At 45.6% G+C, this 16818-nt stretch overlaps 1 protein-coding gene across 1 annotated transcript in view; it reads right to left on the bottom strand.

The window, feature by feature from the left end:
• FANCB (FA complementation group B) overlaps positions 1-16818 on the bottom strand; it is a 367346-nt gene that overhangs the window by 168965 nt on the left and 181563 nt on the right. The window contains exon 4 of the mRNA XM_085622200.1: positions 8896-8988. Within this exon, the coding sequence (XP_085478326.1) occupies positions 8896-8988 (93 nt within the window). The remainder of the gene's footprint in view (positions 1-8895; positions 8989-16818) is intronic.

Raw genomic sequence — 16818 nt, 5'->3', positions numbered from 1 at the left:
GTTTTCCAAGAACTCATTGTGACGTAGATGAATGGATGTAGGTGGCAATGCCTGTATTTGGTTAGCATGGATAATGCCTAAATAAGGGTAGGATTCCTATGCCTAAATATGGGCAATGCGAATTGTGCCTATATAAGGACATAAATCGGGAAACCTACATACGGTATCTAAATCGACACACAACAGCATCTTGATTTTGCCAAGAGCGAGAGAGGCAATGGTGTGCTCCATGTCATTGCAGAACTAATAGCTTGTAGCCCTAACTGACTTGCATCAATTGTAACAGCACACTTCCTACCCGCAACAAATTATGATAAAGCTAGTGCGTCAACTATGAGTTGTTTGAGTTTCTTAAATGCCTCATGCACGGATAGACCATACATACTTCTCGTCCTTCCTAAGTAATTGGCCTAAGGGCTGAACAATGGAAGCATAGCTCTGCATGAAGAGTGAGTAATACTCACTTAAACCCAGGAAGAAATGAAGGATGTCTTATCAACAATAGGTCTCCTGTCGCAGGGAGGTGTGACCACCTCCCAGACAGGACTTAGTGTTCTGTGCTGGGGTGGGGGCGCTTGCCAGTGACACCAGACTACTTTGAAGGGCATATTTGGTTCCCTCCTTGCATACTTCAGTTTGAACCAGTTCAGGGATCCCTTGGCTCCCGCTCTGGCATAAAACTGGACAAAAGACATGGGAGTATCCTCCCCTCACTCCAGCCCCTCTGAGAGGGACCCCTGAGCCGTTTCGACCCTTTCCCTAGGGGACTTAAGGGCTTACCTGTGGGTGGCTCTTCAGATTCGTCGTGGGACAAGACTCAAGCCAGAAACCACATCACTGTTCAACAGTCTGGACACTTGGACCTCGCCTGGAACCAAGACTGCATCAAGGAAGGCTCATGCTGCTCCTGGCCTCGCTGTTGTGCAAGTCTTCTTCGTCGTCTGCGTCTGTGCTTCTTCCAGCATCTTCAACAGACGTGTGGGCATCAAGGACACCCAAAGTAATCTCCCTTGGAGTGAAGAAGTCACTCCCCTGAATCTGCAGGCACCGCAACAAAGCGGACTGGTCTGCTGCTCCTAAAGTCCCACAGACTTCGAAAGGCTCAGCAACACAGGTGGTGGTTCTACAACTCCCCCGAGGCCTGACCTGTCCTCTCTGCAATTTTGAGGCCAGTATCCCTCGTCGAAATCGCTGGGACCAAACCCCTGTGCGCCGCGTTGACATTGCGTTGCCAAGGCTTGTTGACTCGGCACTCCAGAGATCTTTGGGCTACAAGAAGCTCCAGCCTCCGGCATCTCTTCCTGCCAAGTACAGCATTCCACTGCATCCTCTACACCGCAGGCCTTACTTCTTGGTGAGCTACTAGAGGTCCTGTTGCGACTCCTGTGTCTTTGGCCTGTGGGTCCTCTTGAGGGTCATCTTTTGCTTCAGTGGGCTACCTTGCTTGCTCGGGGACTGCTCTAACTCCCCTGCTTGTGGTGAGTTCCTTGTACCTTGCTGGTCCCAACGTTGCTACTTCTTTGCTTTCCAGGCGTGTTGCAGCTGCCATGGCTTGTCGGTGCTCCTGCCAGACACTGACCCCCTGGTTCTCGACATCCAACGTGGGACAGCTAATGCATGGCTCTTGGTTTTCCTCAGCGTCACCTGGTCCTCACAGCTGCAGCGACAAGGTATTGTCAACTCTTCCAAACCGCCCGTCATCGGTGGGCATTGCTCTTCCGTGCCACCTGTTCACCTCTGAGTGGCAAAGACACTGTCCCCTCTGCTTACAGGTTCTCCTCTTCAAGAATCCACCTTTGGATTCCACCAGACTCTTGCACAGTCTTCTCCAGCGGCATCTTTCCTGAACTCCTCCATTGTAGTCTATGGCGGTTTCCGACGTCACTACACACCTATGCACCCGGCTTCCCAGGTCTATGTATTCTGGTTCCTGGGGTATCCACAGGTGGAGTGACTCTCCAACCTTCTGTCTTCCATGAGGTTTCTCAGGGACCACTAAGAAGGGCCCCTTTTCTTAAAACCTGCAACCGTGACTTTCCCGTTAACTTCTATTGGACGAATGGCTATATTTCCACTCTGCACAAAACCTCAGTGGGGTTCCTGCAAACTTACCTTGGTGGTTCCTTGTGTCCCTAGTTCCTCAGAGTCTCTTGGTCCAAGTCCCGACTTCAGTCGCAGCTCGCATTCCACTTTCTTAATATATGGTTTGGTCTCCCCTGGAGACCACTGTATTTTGTGCTTACTTACCTATTGTAATTGAAGTAGTCTTGTGTATTTGTGTTTATAAACCGGGTAGGAGATACCCCAATGTTTTAGTGAGTGTTGTGTAATAAACAGAACTATTTTTATATATATATATGTGTGGTTCATTTTCACTTAACCTACACAACATGATATGATCTGGTAAAACAAGCTGTTTAAAACTCCTTCTGGACTAAACCTGAAAGCTGCTCTCTAAAGCTACCACTTAGAGGGCTTTTTATGGCTGCCTAAGACCACTAAGATCACCATAAGTGTTGTCTGGATTAGTGCAAGGTGCTTCACTTAAAAAAGTGTGCACCATATACTAAGCCAGCCTCCTACATTGGTGTGCTGCAGTTGGGATTTAAGCCTGCACTGTTTAACCAGCTAGTCTAGATGGTGGTAGATAAAAAAAAAACATCACTAGCATTAGGAACATATAAAATACTTTTTGTAGTAAGCTCCACTGAACTTTTTGGATTGGCAGTCAAGGGTCTAGCACAAACCTTTCTTTAATCTTTGGAAGTTTAGTTTTTACTAGGGTTGGTAGGTGCAACACCACACTACACCAAGTTTATCAAGTCTTTAGTAGGGGGGGCCAATGGGTCTCAACCCTCTTGATACAGTGGTCTTAAATTCCAGAACTTAGGGCCCTGGCTGCATCTAGAAAGATAGAGACAGGTAGCAACCCTAACACAGAGCAACTCTTAGAGATGCTCCTGAGGTATGACCTCCAGAATCCTGGAAGGCCAGAGGAGCAGGATAACTCTGGCTTGGGGGAGGCTCTAGAAGAAAAGTCAGGGGTTGTTCAACCTAGTGACCACAATTCTGAGCATAACCAGAAGGAGTCTGAAGACCCCACACTGATAAAATCTGATCTCCCAGGGAATTGGGTCAGATGACCCAGAGGAGCCCTATGAGGTAGGTCCCCCTTTGTTCCTCCTGGGAGGTCTAGGACATCCTCTGTCAATTCCAATGCCTCTAACACTTCCATAGGGACCTCCATCTCTAGCAAGAGAGAGGACTCCTTAGAAAGGGAATATCACCTGCCTGCTCAAACTTGAGAGAGCTAGGCTTGGGGTAAAAAAGGAGCAGATGGCCCTTAAAAAGGAGACCCTGAAAGTTCAAATTGTTAGGAAGAATTTGGGACTAGGGTCCCATGGTTGCAGCACTAGAGAGCCTAGGGTCAGGGAGCTTTTTTTTGATACTAGGAACCTGAGCAGGATAGTTCCTCCTTACCAGGAGGGGAATGATATCCATAAATGGATCACTGCCTTGGAGAGGGCCTGTAAGGTACAGAAGGTCCCTGAAGGGCAGTAGGCAGCTATCCTGTGGCTCTCCTTTCGCTATCAAAAGTAAAGGCAAACTCCTCACTGTCACGGAAGAAGATGCTGACAACTACTCAGTCGTGTAGAGTGCCCTCATAGATGTGTTTGGTTTAATGACTGGAGGAAAAAACAGGTGAGAACAGTTCCTCTTGATGGCCAAGTTAGTAGGGATCGCTATTAGCCAGCTGTTAAATCTGATCTGGGAGGGAAATTTAAATTTCAGATCTTGTTGCCCTCACACACCTGTTAGGGTGTCATGCTTCATCATTGGGCGCTCCTCCTCGGACCGGCGCTGCAATGTCCAACGGGCCTGGTGGCATCTTTAGCGGAGATCTTCTGATCTGAGAACGCCGTTATGTGAAGACCATGTGTGAAATTGTGGAGGGCAGTGACTCCTAAATTATGTGGGGACTCGAAAGAGCTAAAATAGACCCTGGCCCCTAAATGATTTTAATTAGGTTATGTAGGGCTGGGACTAGATAAAACCAGGGAGGCTACTCATGTGATTCTAGGTATCAGGGTAGCCTATAGTTGACAGAGGTCAACATGTTTCGTGTCGTAAGTGCTCAAAATCGAGCGACACTTCTTCAGGACCGTGGGACCACCAAGAAGTATATATACCCCAATTCTTATCAAAGGGTATCCTGGGTCAACCACAAGTAATGCTGAACCTTAATTATGGTCCAGATTTGAAGTCTCCGCCTAAAAAGATGGAGACAAAATGGAGAGGACAAACAAAAAACCACCAGCCTAAGTCAGGCACAACACTCGGGACAAGATGGCGCCCTCTCGGGCCCTCTCGCGAGACTTCGCTACGCTGCCCACGCTCATATACAGGAACTCTCTCCGGTACCGGTAATATCCAGGTGAGGAGAAGACGCGTCCTTTTTGGCCTGCCCGCTGCTACATTCGGGTAAGTCCCTACGGCATGTTCCCGGCACGGGCCTTCGTCTTGACTCGGTCTTGATACATAGCCACCGCTATCTCCCCGGTAAAATACGCACAAATATGTACTATGAGACCCCTACCTCTCCCAGATCCCACACTACATGCTGATCACTTATTCAGAAGGGTGAAAGGGAATAAGAGGCCAACACAGAGCTGCATTAGAGCCAAGCAAGGTCCTATTTATACTGTTTGTCAAAGAGGCCAGTCTACAATCTCTAATTCATGAGCATGTGTTCCAGGATTTTTCAATTGGATAAGATTTAGACTGCCCACCACAATCCTCTAAGACAAACGGAAGTCTGATCCTATGGTTGCCACTTTTCCCAGAGAAAAATACCAGCCATTTGTTCAGGTTTCAAAATTCTGCAATGTTCCAGACACTATACCTAAACAGAACTTTAAATACAATAGTCAGTAATTATTTGTAGCACGGCTTTTCTGTCTTTGTTTAATTATCAGTCAGGGATCATTAAGGCAGTTGTAGAACAGATTTTAAAGTAGTTTCTTCCTATGTTTACTGTTTAAACTAGGTGCTGATAGAAAAACACCAGCTTTAGCTGGTTTTCCTAATGTTGGTACCACAATGGAAACATTAAAATACTGGTCATGCAAGTAGAAAACATGACCAATGTAAGGTTACTCCAAACATATTTGCTACCTTGACGGTGAAGGAAATTCATGGTGGCTGTGTGAAGGGGAGGTGGCGGGGGAGGGAGTACAATGCTTGGTCCACTGTCTCCAGGTCACAGAAGCACAGACAAGGCCCACAACCAGACCCCCCTTCAACTAATTTTTTGTGTTCTGGGATGCAACAGCTTACATGCCAATGTTTCCTCTGGCACAGGTGTGCTGGACTGTATTGTAAATACATTTATATAGTGCTTCATACCCCCTGAAGATGCACAAACACACATTGGTGTGTGAATAGAATGTTACTTCCAGGGAAGTGCTAGATTTTCAGAGTAATGAATTACAGCATAACATACATGGGAAACGTTTTGGTGTTGTTCGCTGGCGACTAGATGGGCGCTTTTTAACATTTCTTTACCTATGGTAGGTGTGCCTGGGCGTGTTATGGCACATGAGAAGAGGAGCGGGCCGGGAAGGCTCAGCCAGACCGTAGGAGGACCGTGGCTAATGTGCCCTGAAGGGCACCAGGAACACCCGGGCTGGTGCACGGCTGCTGTCCATTAAAGCCACTCGTGGCATTGGTCAGAGTGGTTTGAACTGACCAATGCAGAAGAGAAGGCGTGTCCCCAGGGCAGAAGTCGTAAAAAAAAAGAAGTGAGGGGACTAACCAAGATAGGCAGTATGCAAATGAAATCATGACGTGTGCCATCCCAGGTCCGGCGGTAGGGGTAGGTCTTTCATTTCGAGCGTCGAACGACGCAGGACCCACGTTGGAGTCCTTTTTTACCCGCCGGAGACTGCTGAAAGATTGCCTTGCAAGTACATGAGGTTACTTCTGAGCACCTCTCTGGTATGTAGGACACACATACCTTCGTTGTAGATAGTTTATATTTTTTGATCCTGACGAATTGCCGTGACCATTTGCTGGCTTTATAGGCAAGAAACATGTTGATCTTCCTGAGTGTAGGGCATACATAACTAGCGTCATAATCACTAGTAGCTATCCCCACCTCATTTTCTCATTTCTTTTAATTAGGCTGTTTACCACTTCATTAAAATACATTTTTTCGTGGACAAACAGTACCTATTTTATCCTCACACCACATCTACACAGTCTAGGGCCCCTTACCCCCACAGCACCCTTCGGCAGGAACAGAAGATCCCCGCCAAAGAGCCCCATTATTGGGAGCCCGTCAGGAATTGCAGCGCCGACCTGACGAGGGGCAGGCTCAAATGATGAAGCATGACACCTAGCTTGCTGGGTGTGTGAGAGCCCTAGTTCCAACAAAAGGGTTTCCCCCCTTTCCGTGACATACGACAAATCCTGCTGATACTATTACCTTTTCTTCTCTGACCAGAGGAACTTTGTACTCTTTTTGTCTCACACGTGTGCCATCACAGCACATGATGTCACGACGTGTGACATTGCATGTGACATCACAGGAAGTGACCTCACTGGAAGGCACATTACAAGAAGTGACATCAGATATTAAGACTGCACATATATGTTTATCAGGTATAAAATGAGTACATTTAAGTGCATTATGAGATTTAATAAATGAGATTTGGCATTGGGGTTGTTCCGAAAAAGTGGTGCAATCCCAATGCAAAATCTGGGACTCAACTAATACATTTGTTTAAACCCTGTCACAAAGAAATTGGCAACAAGGAGAAGCATGGTAGTAGATTTGTTATGCTTGATTGGTTGAAATATCTACATTTTAAAATATTTGATTGGGTTAAGGCATCTGCTGTGAAGGTGCCCAGTAAATCTCAGGGAATAGTAATAATGATGAGATAACTCTGGTGTTTAATGAACTTGCTGGAGAGATCTGTGTTTTGTAAAGTACCAGATTTAAATCACAGTAGTAGAGAAGGTAAATGTGTCTCCTGTAAAGCAAATCATCTAACACGCAGATGACAGATTTTTAATTTATGTTGATAGTAAACTGGGTTACGGCTTTTAACACAGAGATCCTTTTGTTACCTGCAGTTCATAAATTGCACACCTTCTAGTAGACCACAGTGAGGTATGAAGGACATGCGACGCCTACACCTTGTCACCCTCACTGTCTCATGTAACTCATCTTGTACACGGACTTACACATGCACATGATTTATTGTCAGTGTATAATGTGTATGTTACATAAAGAGCTCTGACACCCTGCAATGGTTGCATAGCGCTATAATAGAAATAAAATAGTGCTATTGAAATTGCTATTTATGTAAATACTGGGACAGATCAACACACCTGACATTCTTACAGGGCATGCTTCTCTTATATACAGGGACTGAACAAAGGCAAAAGCAAGCCTCTCAAGTACTTGTGAAGAGATAACAAGCTGTGTGCCTTTGTTTCCTCTCCGTGGCATTTACATTTAAGTGTGAGGTTCCAAGCCGCCTCCAGTCACGATATTTAAATAAAAGGAGGCCTAGCGGCCCCTAACTTCGGCCCAGCTAGAGGTGAAAAAAAAGCTCCCATGCTGCCTGCACGTTGCTGCTAGGAAGCGAAAGCAGACAACGTAAAGGCACTGCTGAACATGTCCCGGTGTCTAAAAATTTCACCGGGTGCAAGCTCAGCATATTTCTGTGGAGCCCATTATCTTGGCTGGGGGGACCGAGTCCACCCTGTGAAAAGAGTGGGTGGACGTTGTGTACCTGCGTCTACCCCCAACTTGTGCCATGCATGTCCCCCTGCAGGGCCAAAAGTGGAGGCCAGCAGGGGCAACGGTCATCTGCGGACCACAAATGTTGTCCCACCCACCCACACCTGCCTGGACTGGAAGTGGGTGACGCAGCCGCAACACGTGGGGATTTGGAGCATTTAGTAGAAGAAGCACCAATAACCGGAATCAATAACACAGTAGTCCGGCCGGTAGATCCCCAGATGGGAAGAAGTGCCAGAGTGGTGTCTTTGAAATGTCTCACTGCAGTGACATCGTGGGGCAATGGAAGAGCCAAGAAGGGGGATAACTGCAGAGCGGACACGACACTTGCCGCCCGGGCACGGCCATAGCGTGCCACAAATGTCACACATCAGTAGCACAGGAAGCCTAGAAGCTGAAGCGCGTAAGCCTAGGGGGTCTTCGCTTCCACAGCATAGACTGGAACTGAGCCGGAGAGTGCTGTCAAAGACGATTATGGTGGCGACCCACCAGCTTAAGACTGGGGATCAATGATTTGCGATTGGATGAACTGATGTATGGCGGATGCCTTTTCGTAACTGTGTACAGATGATTGATTATTTATTGATTGTTGTTGTGATGATTTATGACCGATCATGTGGCTTATGAACAACTGCTAAGAAACTGCGACCAACGTTGACACCACCACAAGATCTGCAAGTGTTATTGGTGTTGAGCGGTGGCCAAGAGGCCCAGGGGGACCAGGTTGCCCACCGGGGGCAAGTTAAAGGCTCGGGCGTAAATGCCTGTTAAGTGAACAAATAGCTGAATAAATGAGCCATCGAAGTTTATAATAGTGCATGCTTTTATGCTGATGGGTCGTTGAAGGTTTTTACTAGCCTTTTGGAGGTCTGCCTTTACCTGGTGTACTGTACGAGTTCCTATAGCATTCTCGTCGCAAGACTGGGAAGTTACTAAAGGTTCCTTAGCATATTTTCTATCTTTTCTGGGGCAAAAATATTTACGTAATAAAGGCCGAACTACATCTAAACATCACCACATGCTTTTAGTTTTTGTACTGGAATTCTGGATCGCAAACAACATTTTGGTTAGTGGCTACAGACCTGCAATCTCGTTTCCAGCGCCTGCAGGGTGCGAAAGCGGATCTCCAGACCCTCGTCGGTCGCAGCTTCCGCTTCTGAAACGGGAAGGCCGCTCTGAAAAGCAAACAGGGCACGTCACTGCTTGAAGCCTTGCAAGAAGCCATTACTGTGTAATAATGGAGACCCTGTGATAAGGAATTACAAAGCGAAGACACAACAGCAAGCAATTAAAAAACCAAGGGCTGGTGGCATTTGAGGTTGATGTTGCTGCACAGACCAATTTATAAAAGGTTAATTAAAGTACCCGTCTCTTAAAAGAGGAGTGTCGTTTGGCTGACCATCAAGGAAGAAACACACATTAGTTCAAGTTTCAACAACTAAGGAAGTGTCAATTTAAATCCTGGTCAGAAACAGAAACAGGCAGCCAATTCCCTACAGACTTTCTGATGTTCCATCAATGCTAATTTCGCATCAGTACAGCCACTTGCCTGGACTAATCAAAGGGAGAGGAAAGACGGATATGCCTGGTGAGCCTAACAAAGAAAAAGAGGTATTGTTTTCCACTATTACCAGTGTTGGAAATTGAAACAATGTATTCTGGGATTTTGGGGGGCAGCACAAAAGGGTTGAAGTCAGGAGGGGCCGAGTTATGAGCAGCAAGGCCTGTTGGCGGTCAGCATATTCATTTTATTTTTAAAAACTTTACCCCAAAGACAATGGAAACAGTGACACGTGATAGTAAACTTGTTCTGGCTTAATTGGTCACAATCGGCTGCATTTTACTTTATCTTGCGGGTTAGCTCAGTGTATGCCCAGGACTACTAAGAGGATAACAACAACAGAAAGTTAACTCTGGTGGTTAATGCACTTGCTGGAGAGATCTGTGTTTTGTTTAGTCACAGATTTGCCTTATCATAAGGTAGCTTAGAATGTTAATGTGCCTGTTGCAAAGCACAGCTTGTAGCATGCAGATAACAGGTTTGTACTTTATGTAAACAACTCAGTGGGTTAATGCTTTTGTCATAGGGGTCCTTTTTTACATGCAGTTTATAAGTTACAATCCTTGTAATGTAGCACAGTGAGCTATGAACAAAGAGCTGCATGCTAAGTGTGTAACACTTTGGTTTAGAACCTTATTGTATTTTCTCAATGTTCCGTTATTCTAAGGTTGTGACAAAGGGTTGCTTTGGGTACTAATAAACTCTTATTAGCATCCAAACCAAAGTGTTACACTTTAAACCCTGTCTTAGTGCTTCTCCAGACCAAGCAAGCACTCTTAACATATAACAACTACTAGTATGGGTGATATGCGACTCCTACACTTTGTAACCCTCATTGTCTTATCCAACATTTCCTAAACAATGGATTTATTCACTTGTAAAATTCATTGTCTCTGTATATTCACTGTGTCTCTGATGCCATACATTGAAATGAGAAGCGAAAAAAAGGAAATAAAAAAAATTGTAAGTGCTATTTAAATTGTTAATAGTGTCATTATTCGAATATACAGATACATATGACATTATTACAATGAACAAAGTCAAAAACCTGCCTTCAAATCCCTTTCTCTTAGGCACTTGTGAAGTGATAACAAGCGAAGTACCCTTTTTTTTCCCTCGCTTGCCTTCGCATCAAGAAGTTAGTTTCCAGGTAGCTTCCAGCCAGGAGAAGACTCCAAGAAAGGGAGGTCTGATGGCCCTTTGAGGGAGGCCTTTGTGTTGGCCTCAGCTTGAAATGAAAAAAGAAGAAAGTCAAGTCTGAACCGAAAGCAAGCAACATGCGGATGCAGCTGAATGTGCCTTGGTGTCGGACAACAACACCTGGAGAAATTAAGCACATGTCATTGTGGCCGGCACAGATACGGCTCAATAATTGCTGCCAGATCCAGTATCTCTCTGGATCGCCCTCATTTCCTGCACTGCCTAGAACTCTGACAAAGGGAAGGGCGAGCTTGTTTGAAAGAAACCGGGCTACCATGTGAAATTCTACAGTGACCTTTGATCGAGGGATTGCTGGTTAGATTTTCCTGAGCACTGCCATATGGTAAAGGGTAGGGGAGATGGGGCGGGTAAGCAGATTCTGTTATTAGAGTTAATGAAGATTCTAGAAACAGCCTGCCTGTTTTTCAGTCCCCACCTGCTAAATCAGGAAGCCCTATGTCAGCAAGGTGCAGGAGTTTTCACAATTCACACTTGTGCCCATGTTTTAGTTCAATTAATCAAATCATTATTAGGAAACAAAAGTATCCATAAAAGTACATTTTAAAACACAGAAGATATTAAAACTGACATTTCATAAAAATCACAATAACATTAATAAGAGATATGTCAAGAGGCTATGATGTTACTATAAGACAATTCTAATAGGTGTCTATTGTCAAGCGTGCCGGATAGTGATTTTAAAAAACAAACCCACATAAAAATTACACTCATCTTCAGTGAGTCGGAGCAATTGCTAAATGCTACTCTACAATCCATGATGGCAAACTTCTTAATGAGGGGAAGTAAAATGTGATAAGTGTACTTAGAGTACAGGTTTTAGTTACTTCTACTTGGAGCCAGCTTCATCACTACCTGCGGTGAGAGCCATGACATTAAACAAAGGCTGTCTGCGGCAACTGCTAGAAAATGAGTTGGAAATTGAACCATTCCAAACTAGTTACAGGCCAACATCCCCTATATGGAAAATTAGTTAAAAAAATATATTACCCAACCCACTCCACTTTCTTTCTGTTCCAAGTTCTGCTTAAACAAGCATTTGCAATGCAATAGGTCTCGCATTTACGCAAGTTTAAGCTATTGGCATTGTAAATAACATCGCCTTTTATTTATGTTTTAAAAACAGAAACAGAAATAAAAGGCATTGTCATTTGCAATGTCAATAGCTCAACTCACGTAAATGCGAGACCTATTGCATTGCAAATGCTTATTATTTGTGTAGTTCTTTCAGCATACCCTAAACATCGGCCTTGATAACTCCTGAAGATCTCCTCCTATCACGTTCTCTTCCTATGTGTGTTCTGCTGCATAGCTAGCCCTCTTCACATAGTCCTGACCACCATATTTGGTAAGAAATTTATGAGACACACTGTAAAACAAACATTTTCTTTTCTGATGAGCGGCCGGTCCTACTGTGTGTGAATACGTGCCAATATTCGCCAACAAAATGCAGACAAGACGAGAAAAAACAGGCTCAGTCAGTACTGGCCGCTGTCTGAACAACACCTTGTCAAAGGCGCATGCGCAATTGTTTGCACATATTTCCAGACAAAGCGTTTTGTAAATAGATTAGGAACACAAGATGAGACCTGCATTTTTGTTGGTTATAGTCCAGTTAACCTATTGTTGTCCTGTGCCATATCTGCAGGAGGGGTGGTACAGGAGGGGAGCAGATGCAACATGAGTTTTTTTCAGTGCCGCTTCTGTGGCAGTGACCTCCACCGTGACCGGCAGCATTCTGCCTGCAGCAAGAAAAAAGGATCAAGTTAGTGCAAGTGAAGAAATGGAGGAGGAGGAGGGAAAGTGAGGAGGCTTACTGGTGCTGTGGTTATGAGTGATATGTAGGTGAAAAGGAAAGCGACCTCCAACATCTTTTCAGTAGCACTTCATGTATCCTGAAAAATAATCCTTCTATTTTTTGTCATTGGTCAACACATGATTTGTGCCATTGCTTTAAGCAGCCGGTTTTAGGTAAAAGCTCTTTCTTAAGCAGAATTTTTTTTAAAAAGTATGATTCATGCAGATGCCATGTAACCACTTTATCTGGCTAAAAATATTTCCTTTGTGTGCTGCTCTCTGCAAACAAGTCCCAAAATCTCTGAGCTTAAAAGCGCAGCTCATCCTGGTAAACAAAATGAATGGCCTCAAACCGTACACAGAGGCAGCTGAGCGAAGTACCAAGGAAAGAGATACAAGCCTGAAAGCGTCCTTGGTTACAAACGCAGCACTCTGTGTCACGAGTGTGGCGGGGGCATTGAGCACGCGAAAGTGAAAGCTGAGATCAAGCGCGTGAAAGCTGAGATCCCAGAGAAGAGACGCTGTGCGCGTGCACATCTGCTGTCCGGGCAAGTGGACATCTCCTGTCTCCCTTCGGGCACAAAACCCACAACAATAGATATCGTCAAGGTGAGCAGCGCATGCGCTGCGTCGCTAGGCGAGAACTAAAAACGAAGGGTGTTCTCTGTAGAGTCCTCAAAGAGCTACTGTGACACCAGGGTTTGTGTCTGCATGTCAGGGAGACTCTCAGAGGTGAGGTGCCATCACCTGAAATATGTGTACATTGCTGGAGAAGCTGTGGGTCTGGCCATCACCTAAAAGTCTGCCTGCTCAGAGAAGAAATTAATGTACCTGGCACTGCAGGAGGAGAGGCTTCCAGGAGAAGAATCCCAGCCCTATTCCCTGTGTGAGGAACACCCAATAAAGCTGCCTGCAAAGTGGAAGCATCATCTGGACAGACCTGTGTCTTGAGGGGTCATCCATATTCCCAGAGTGGGGTTCATATGGTGAACTAGAAAAACTTTGAGCCAAGCAACAATGTGCTGTAGACACCCCAGAAGCCCAAAGGACTTATGCGGTGGATGTGTGGCACAATCTCAGAGGAGCCATTGTTACCAATGAGGATCTGCCCCAGTCCCAAGGCTGTAACTCTCAAATTCTAGCATCTGTTAATTCAAATTGTTAGGCACATCTGCCAAAGCTGAGAACCTGCTAGACTGGCCCAGGAGCTGCGACTGGCAAAGAAGAGCATGCTCTAGTCCAGCCTGCAGATTCCAGCAATAGTCCAAGAGAGAGGAGCGGGGCCTCCACCGTGGTTGACTGACAAGGCAGAAGACTCAGACTGTGTCAGCCAACAACGTCAGCCAACCGTGTCTCTGCTGAGCATGTATATGCAAGGCCTGGCCTTCATAGGCTGAAAGAAAGTAATTCAAACAAAGATAAGCTGCAATAGGAGGTTGCTCTTATTGGTGAGACACTTTGGGCTAAGAACTGTTCAAATTGACCTACAAGTTACTGAGGTGACGAATGAGGTGGTCTGCAGTGGCCATCTTCATGGCCAAGACCTGTGTGCAAGTATCTCTCTTTCTAGGGCACAGGCTGACGACGTTCCTGTACTTGCTTACTGGGACTTGCACCCATGTATAATTTTGCCTAAACCTGACTTGTGGGGAGGCCACTACAGACATCGGGGGACACTAGAGAACTGGGAGGATGGAATACTAGAGGGTGTAGCGCTTCAGTAACACCTTTCAATTAGACCTTTTAACCTTGTGGTTATACCCTATTTAATTTCGTAGTATTCCGTACTGCCGTACTATTGAATGTACATTCTTTTACTAAAAGGAGAAACACTGGGTTGGACAACGATTTATATTGTCTGTAGTTTGACCATTGAGTTCTGAGTATCTGTGCCCTACATTATTTCCCTGAGAAGCCTTTGACTTCTCCCCCTTGCTACCCTGAGAGTCAAGTGCGGAAGGGGTGTACTTCGCTCAGTTTTCAGGGCCATTGTAAAATGGACCACGGGAGATCAGTAGCAAATACTCTGAAACACCACGATTTTGGCCCATCCCTATCCACCCTGTGACCCCCAGAATGAGGTATGAGACTGTGTGAATGAAATGCTTGGTTACACGAGAGATGGGTTATTCCAACATGGAGGACGTCCTATAGATGTGGCCCCAATATTGTATGGTGTTCAAAAAGGATAGTGGTACCTACAACGAAAATTGTCTCCCTTTCCTACATGTCCCTGGCACTACTCTCCACTTTGTCCCTCCAAACTCAGCCACTTAGCGCCAGGTGCTATGTGTCTGTTTCTAAATTTTCATTCCCTTCAATAGAGCAGTAATATTTCTTTTTGTTTCCACTTCCTGGATCAAGCAGGTACCGAAATGGCAGCCTATGGCCTAGTAAGAGAGCTACTTGAACAAAGGACTTGGCCATGGACATGGCCACTGCAGATCACGTCAGTAAAGGAGACGGGCTATCAGTCCATCTCTCACAACCTATCTGTCTCTGGCAAGGAAGAGTGGAGGACAGCATCCACGACTGATTCACTCAACAATTTCTGTCTAAGGTACACAAACCCGGTGGTATTAATGGGAAACCTACCATTACCAAAAGAACCATAGAGACTGTGCATATTGTCAGTACTTTTTTCACTGAAATTTGAATATACATACATCAGGATCAATGGAGGATGAGTCAGTTTATCTGGACACTGATAAATGACAACCAAGTACATCCCTTCAACACTTACCTCTCAGGGTATCGAGGCGAACAGTCCTAGGCTTCCACACGAAGGTGGCGCAGAGTTAGAGACTTAGAATTTCAACAGTCAACATATTCTCACTCAATGAAGGCATGCCCAGTCACATTTTGAGTTCCCAAAAAGAGAACGTATGTTATTACAACACCTACTCAATACAGCTGAAAAATAAGGTCAGGTGAATTAAGGTTTACTATTGTGATTCTACTGGTTAGGGAATGCTAACCTAGTGTGGGGAGTGAATAGCTTTCTGTTTCTGAGACTAATGGCCAAGTCTTTTGTACGCGTGCCCTTATTTAGTGACTTCCTCAGGCTGAGGATAATGTTTTCAGCCATGCGCATGCTTGAGGGAAGTAAGGTCCTCTGTTTTACCTGGAGTGCTAAAGCGGGACATCAGCTGCAACATCTCCAGCACTGGGTTCAAGAATGCATCTAGCCTTGCTTTCCTCCAGGCATGTGAGGCTTTTCCAGACAGGCCACTGTCATGCATTAGACTGATTGCAGTTTGCCATGCAGTTCAGACCCCCGGCAGACTCCCCGCTAAAACAAAGGTGCATAGCTCATCCACGGCTCTTGAGGCAAGTTGACTGGAGTGAGGAGGAGGACTAAGAGTTGGTCTCAAGAGACCACATTCAGGGATCCCCAGCACATGAGGAAAGTAGGCAGGGCAAAGGTCAATTGGTGTACGGATCAATGCAAGCATAGAGAGGTTACACTGCCAACCGTTAATGGTGATTGCCAATGTCGTTTTGAAGCCACATGCTACTTAAGCATACTTCGGTGTTCAGCCGTGACCACGAGATACGGTTGCACTTCTAGGTGGAGTGACACTTGGGCAGAGGACACAGGGATACCTGTTACATCACACTTAGGCTGGGTCCACCAATTTTCGTTGCTTCATGCTGGACACGACTTGCTCTGACGCACAGGAGGGGAATGAGAAGTGTCTTGAAGTCCAATGAGGGAAACAGGGGAAACACACTGAAATAGCAGGGAACTCACAACAGGTCGAGGAGGTGCCTGACAGTTCTTGGAGTGATTTGCCAATTTCTACTGTGGGTCAGTCCACTATTCTGGGTCGTTCCTAACCCAGCAGCAGCTGGGCGGCTTCTTATCGCACACTGATTGAACAGGGATACTTCCAGAACCTCCTCAGCAGGTCAGGCAGACTTCTTTAGCAAGGAAAACCCACAACCTCTTTCAATAGACAACTACACACTTCTCCAGGTCATGTTCCCTTTCCTCTGGATCTCAGATGTTTCCCAGACAGCCTGCCGGATTTCACTTACACTGGTCGGTGAGAAGTCCTAGCACAATGATAGGCAGTTTTAGTCATTTCTTATACTCTTTTCTCAGGCAAGGATTGTATATTGCACATGTGCTAATCTGGAACTGGTTCAAGGTGGTTCCTTCATTTTGTGTATTCCTCTTCTTCCAGAACAGACACATTCTGTGCCTCCAGGTGATGGCAGGCAGCAAGAGGTAACTACGAGAGTCATCACTGGTACAAATAAACAAGTGAGTACAAAGAGCAGAGAAGCCTTCACAGCGGGCATCCATCAGCCTTTCAGGGAGCAAGACCTGAGTACACAATTGAGACCGGATCAGGCAAAGGCTACCACTGCACTTAAGAGGAGACTGCTATCTCCTGACTCTCCAGCACCCTCAATTGAATCT

The sequence above is a fragment of the Triturus cristatus genome, chromosome 8 (genome assembly GCF_964204655.1).
Source record: "Triturus cristatus chromosome 8, aTriCri1.1, whole genome shotgun sequence".
Lineage (NCBI taxonomy): Eukaryota > Metazoa > Chordata > Amphibia > Caudata > Salamandridae > Triturus > Triturus cristatus.
This window is presented reverse-complemented; position numbering and strand designations above follow the sequence as displayed.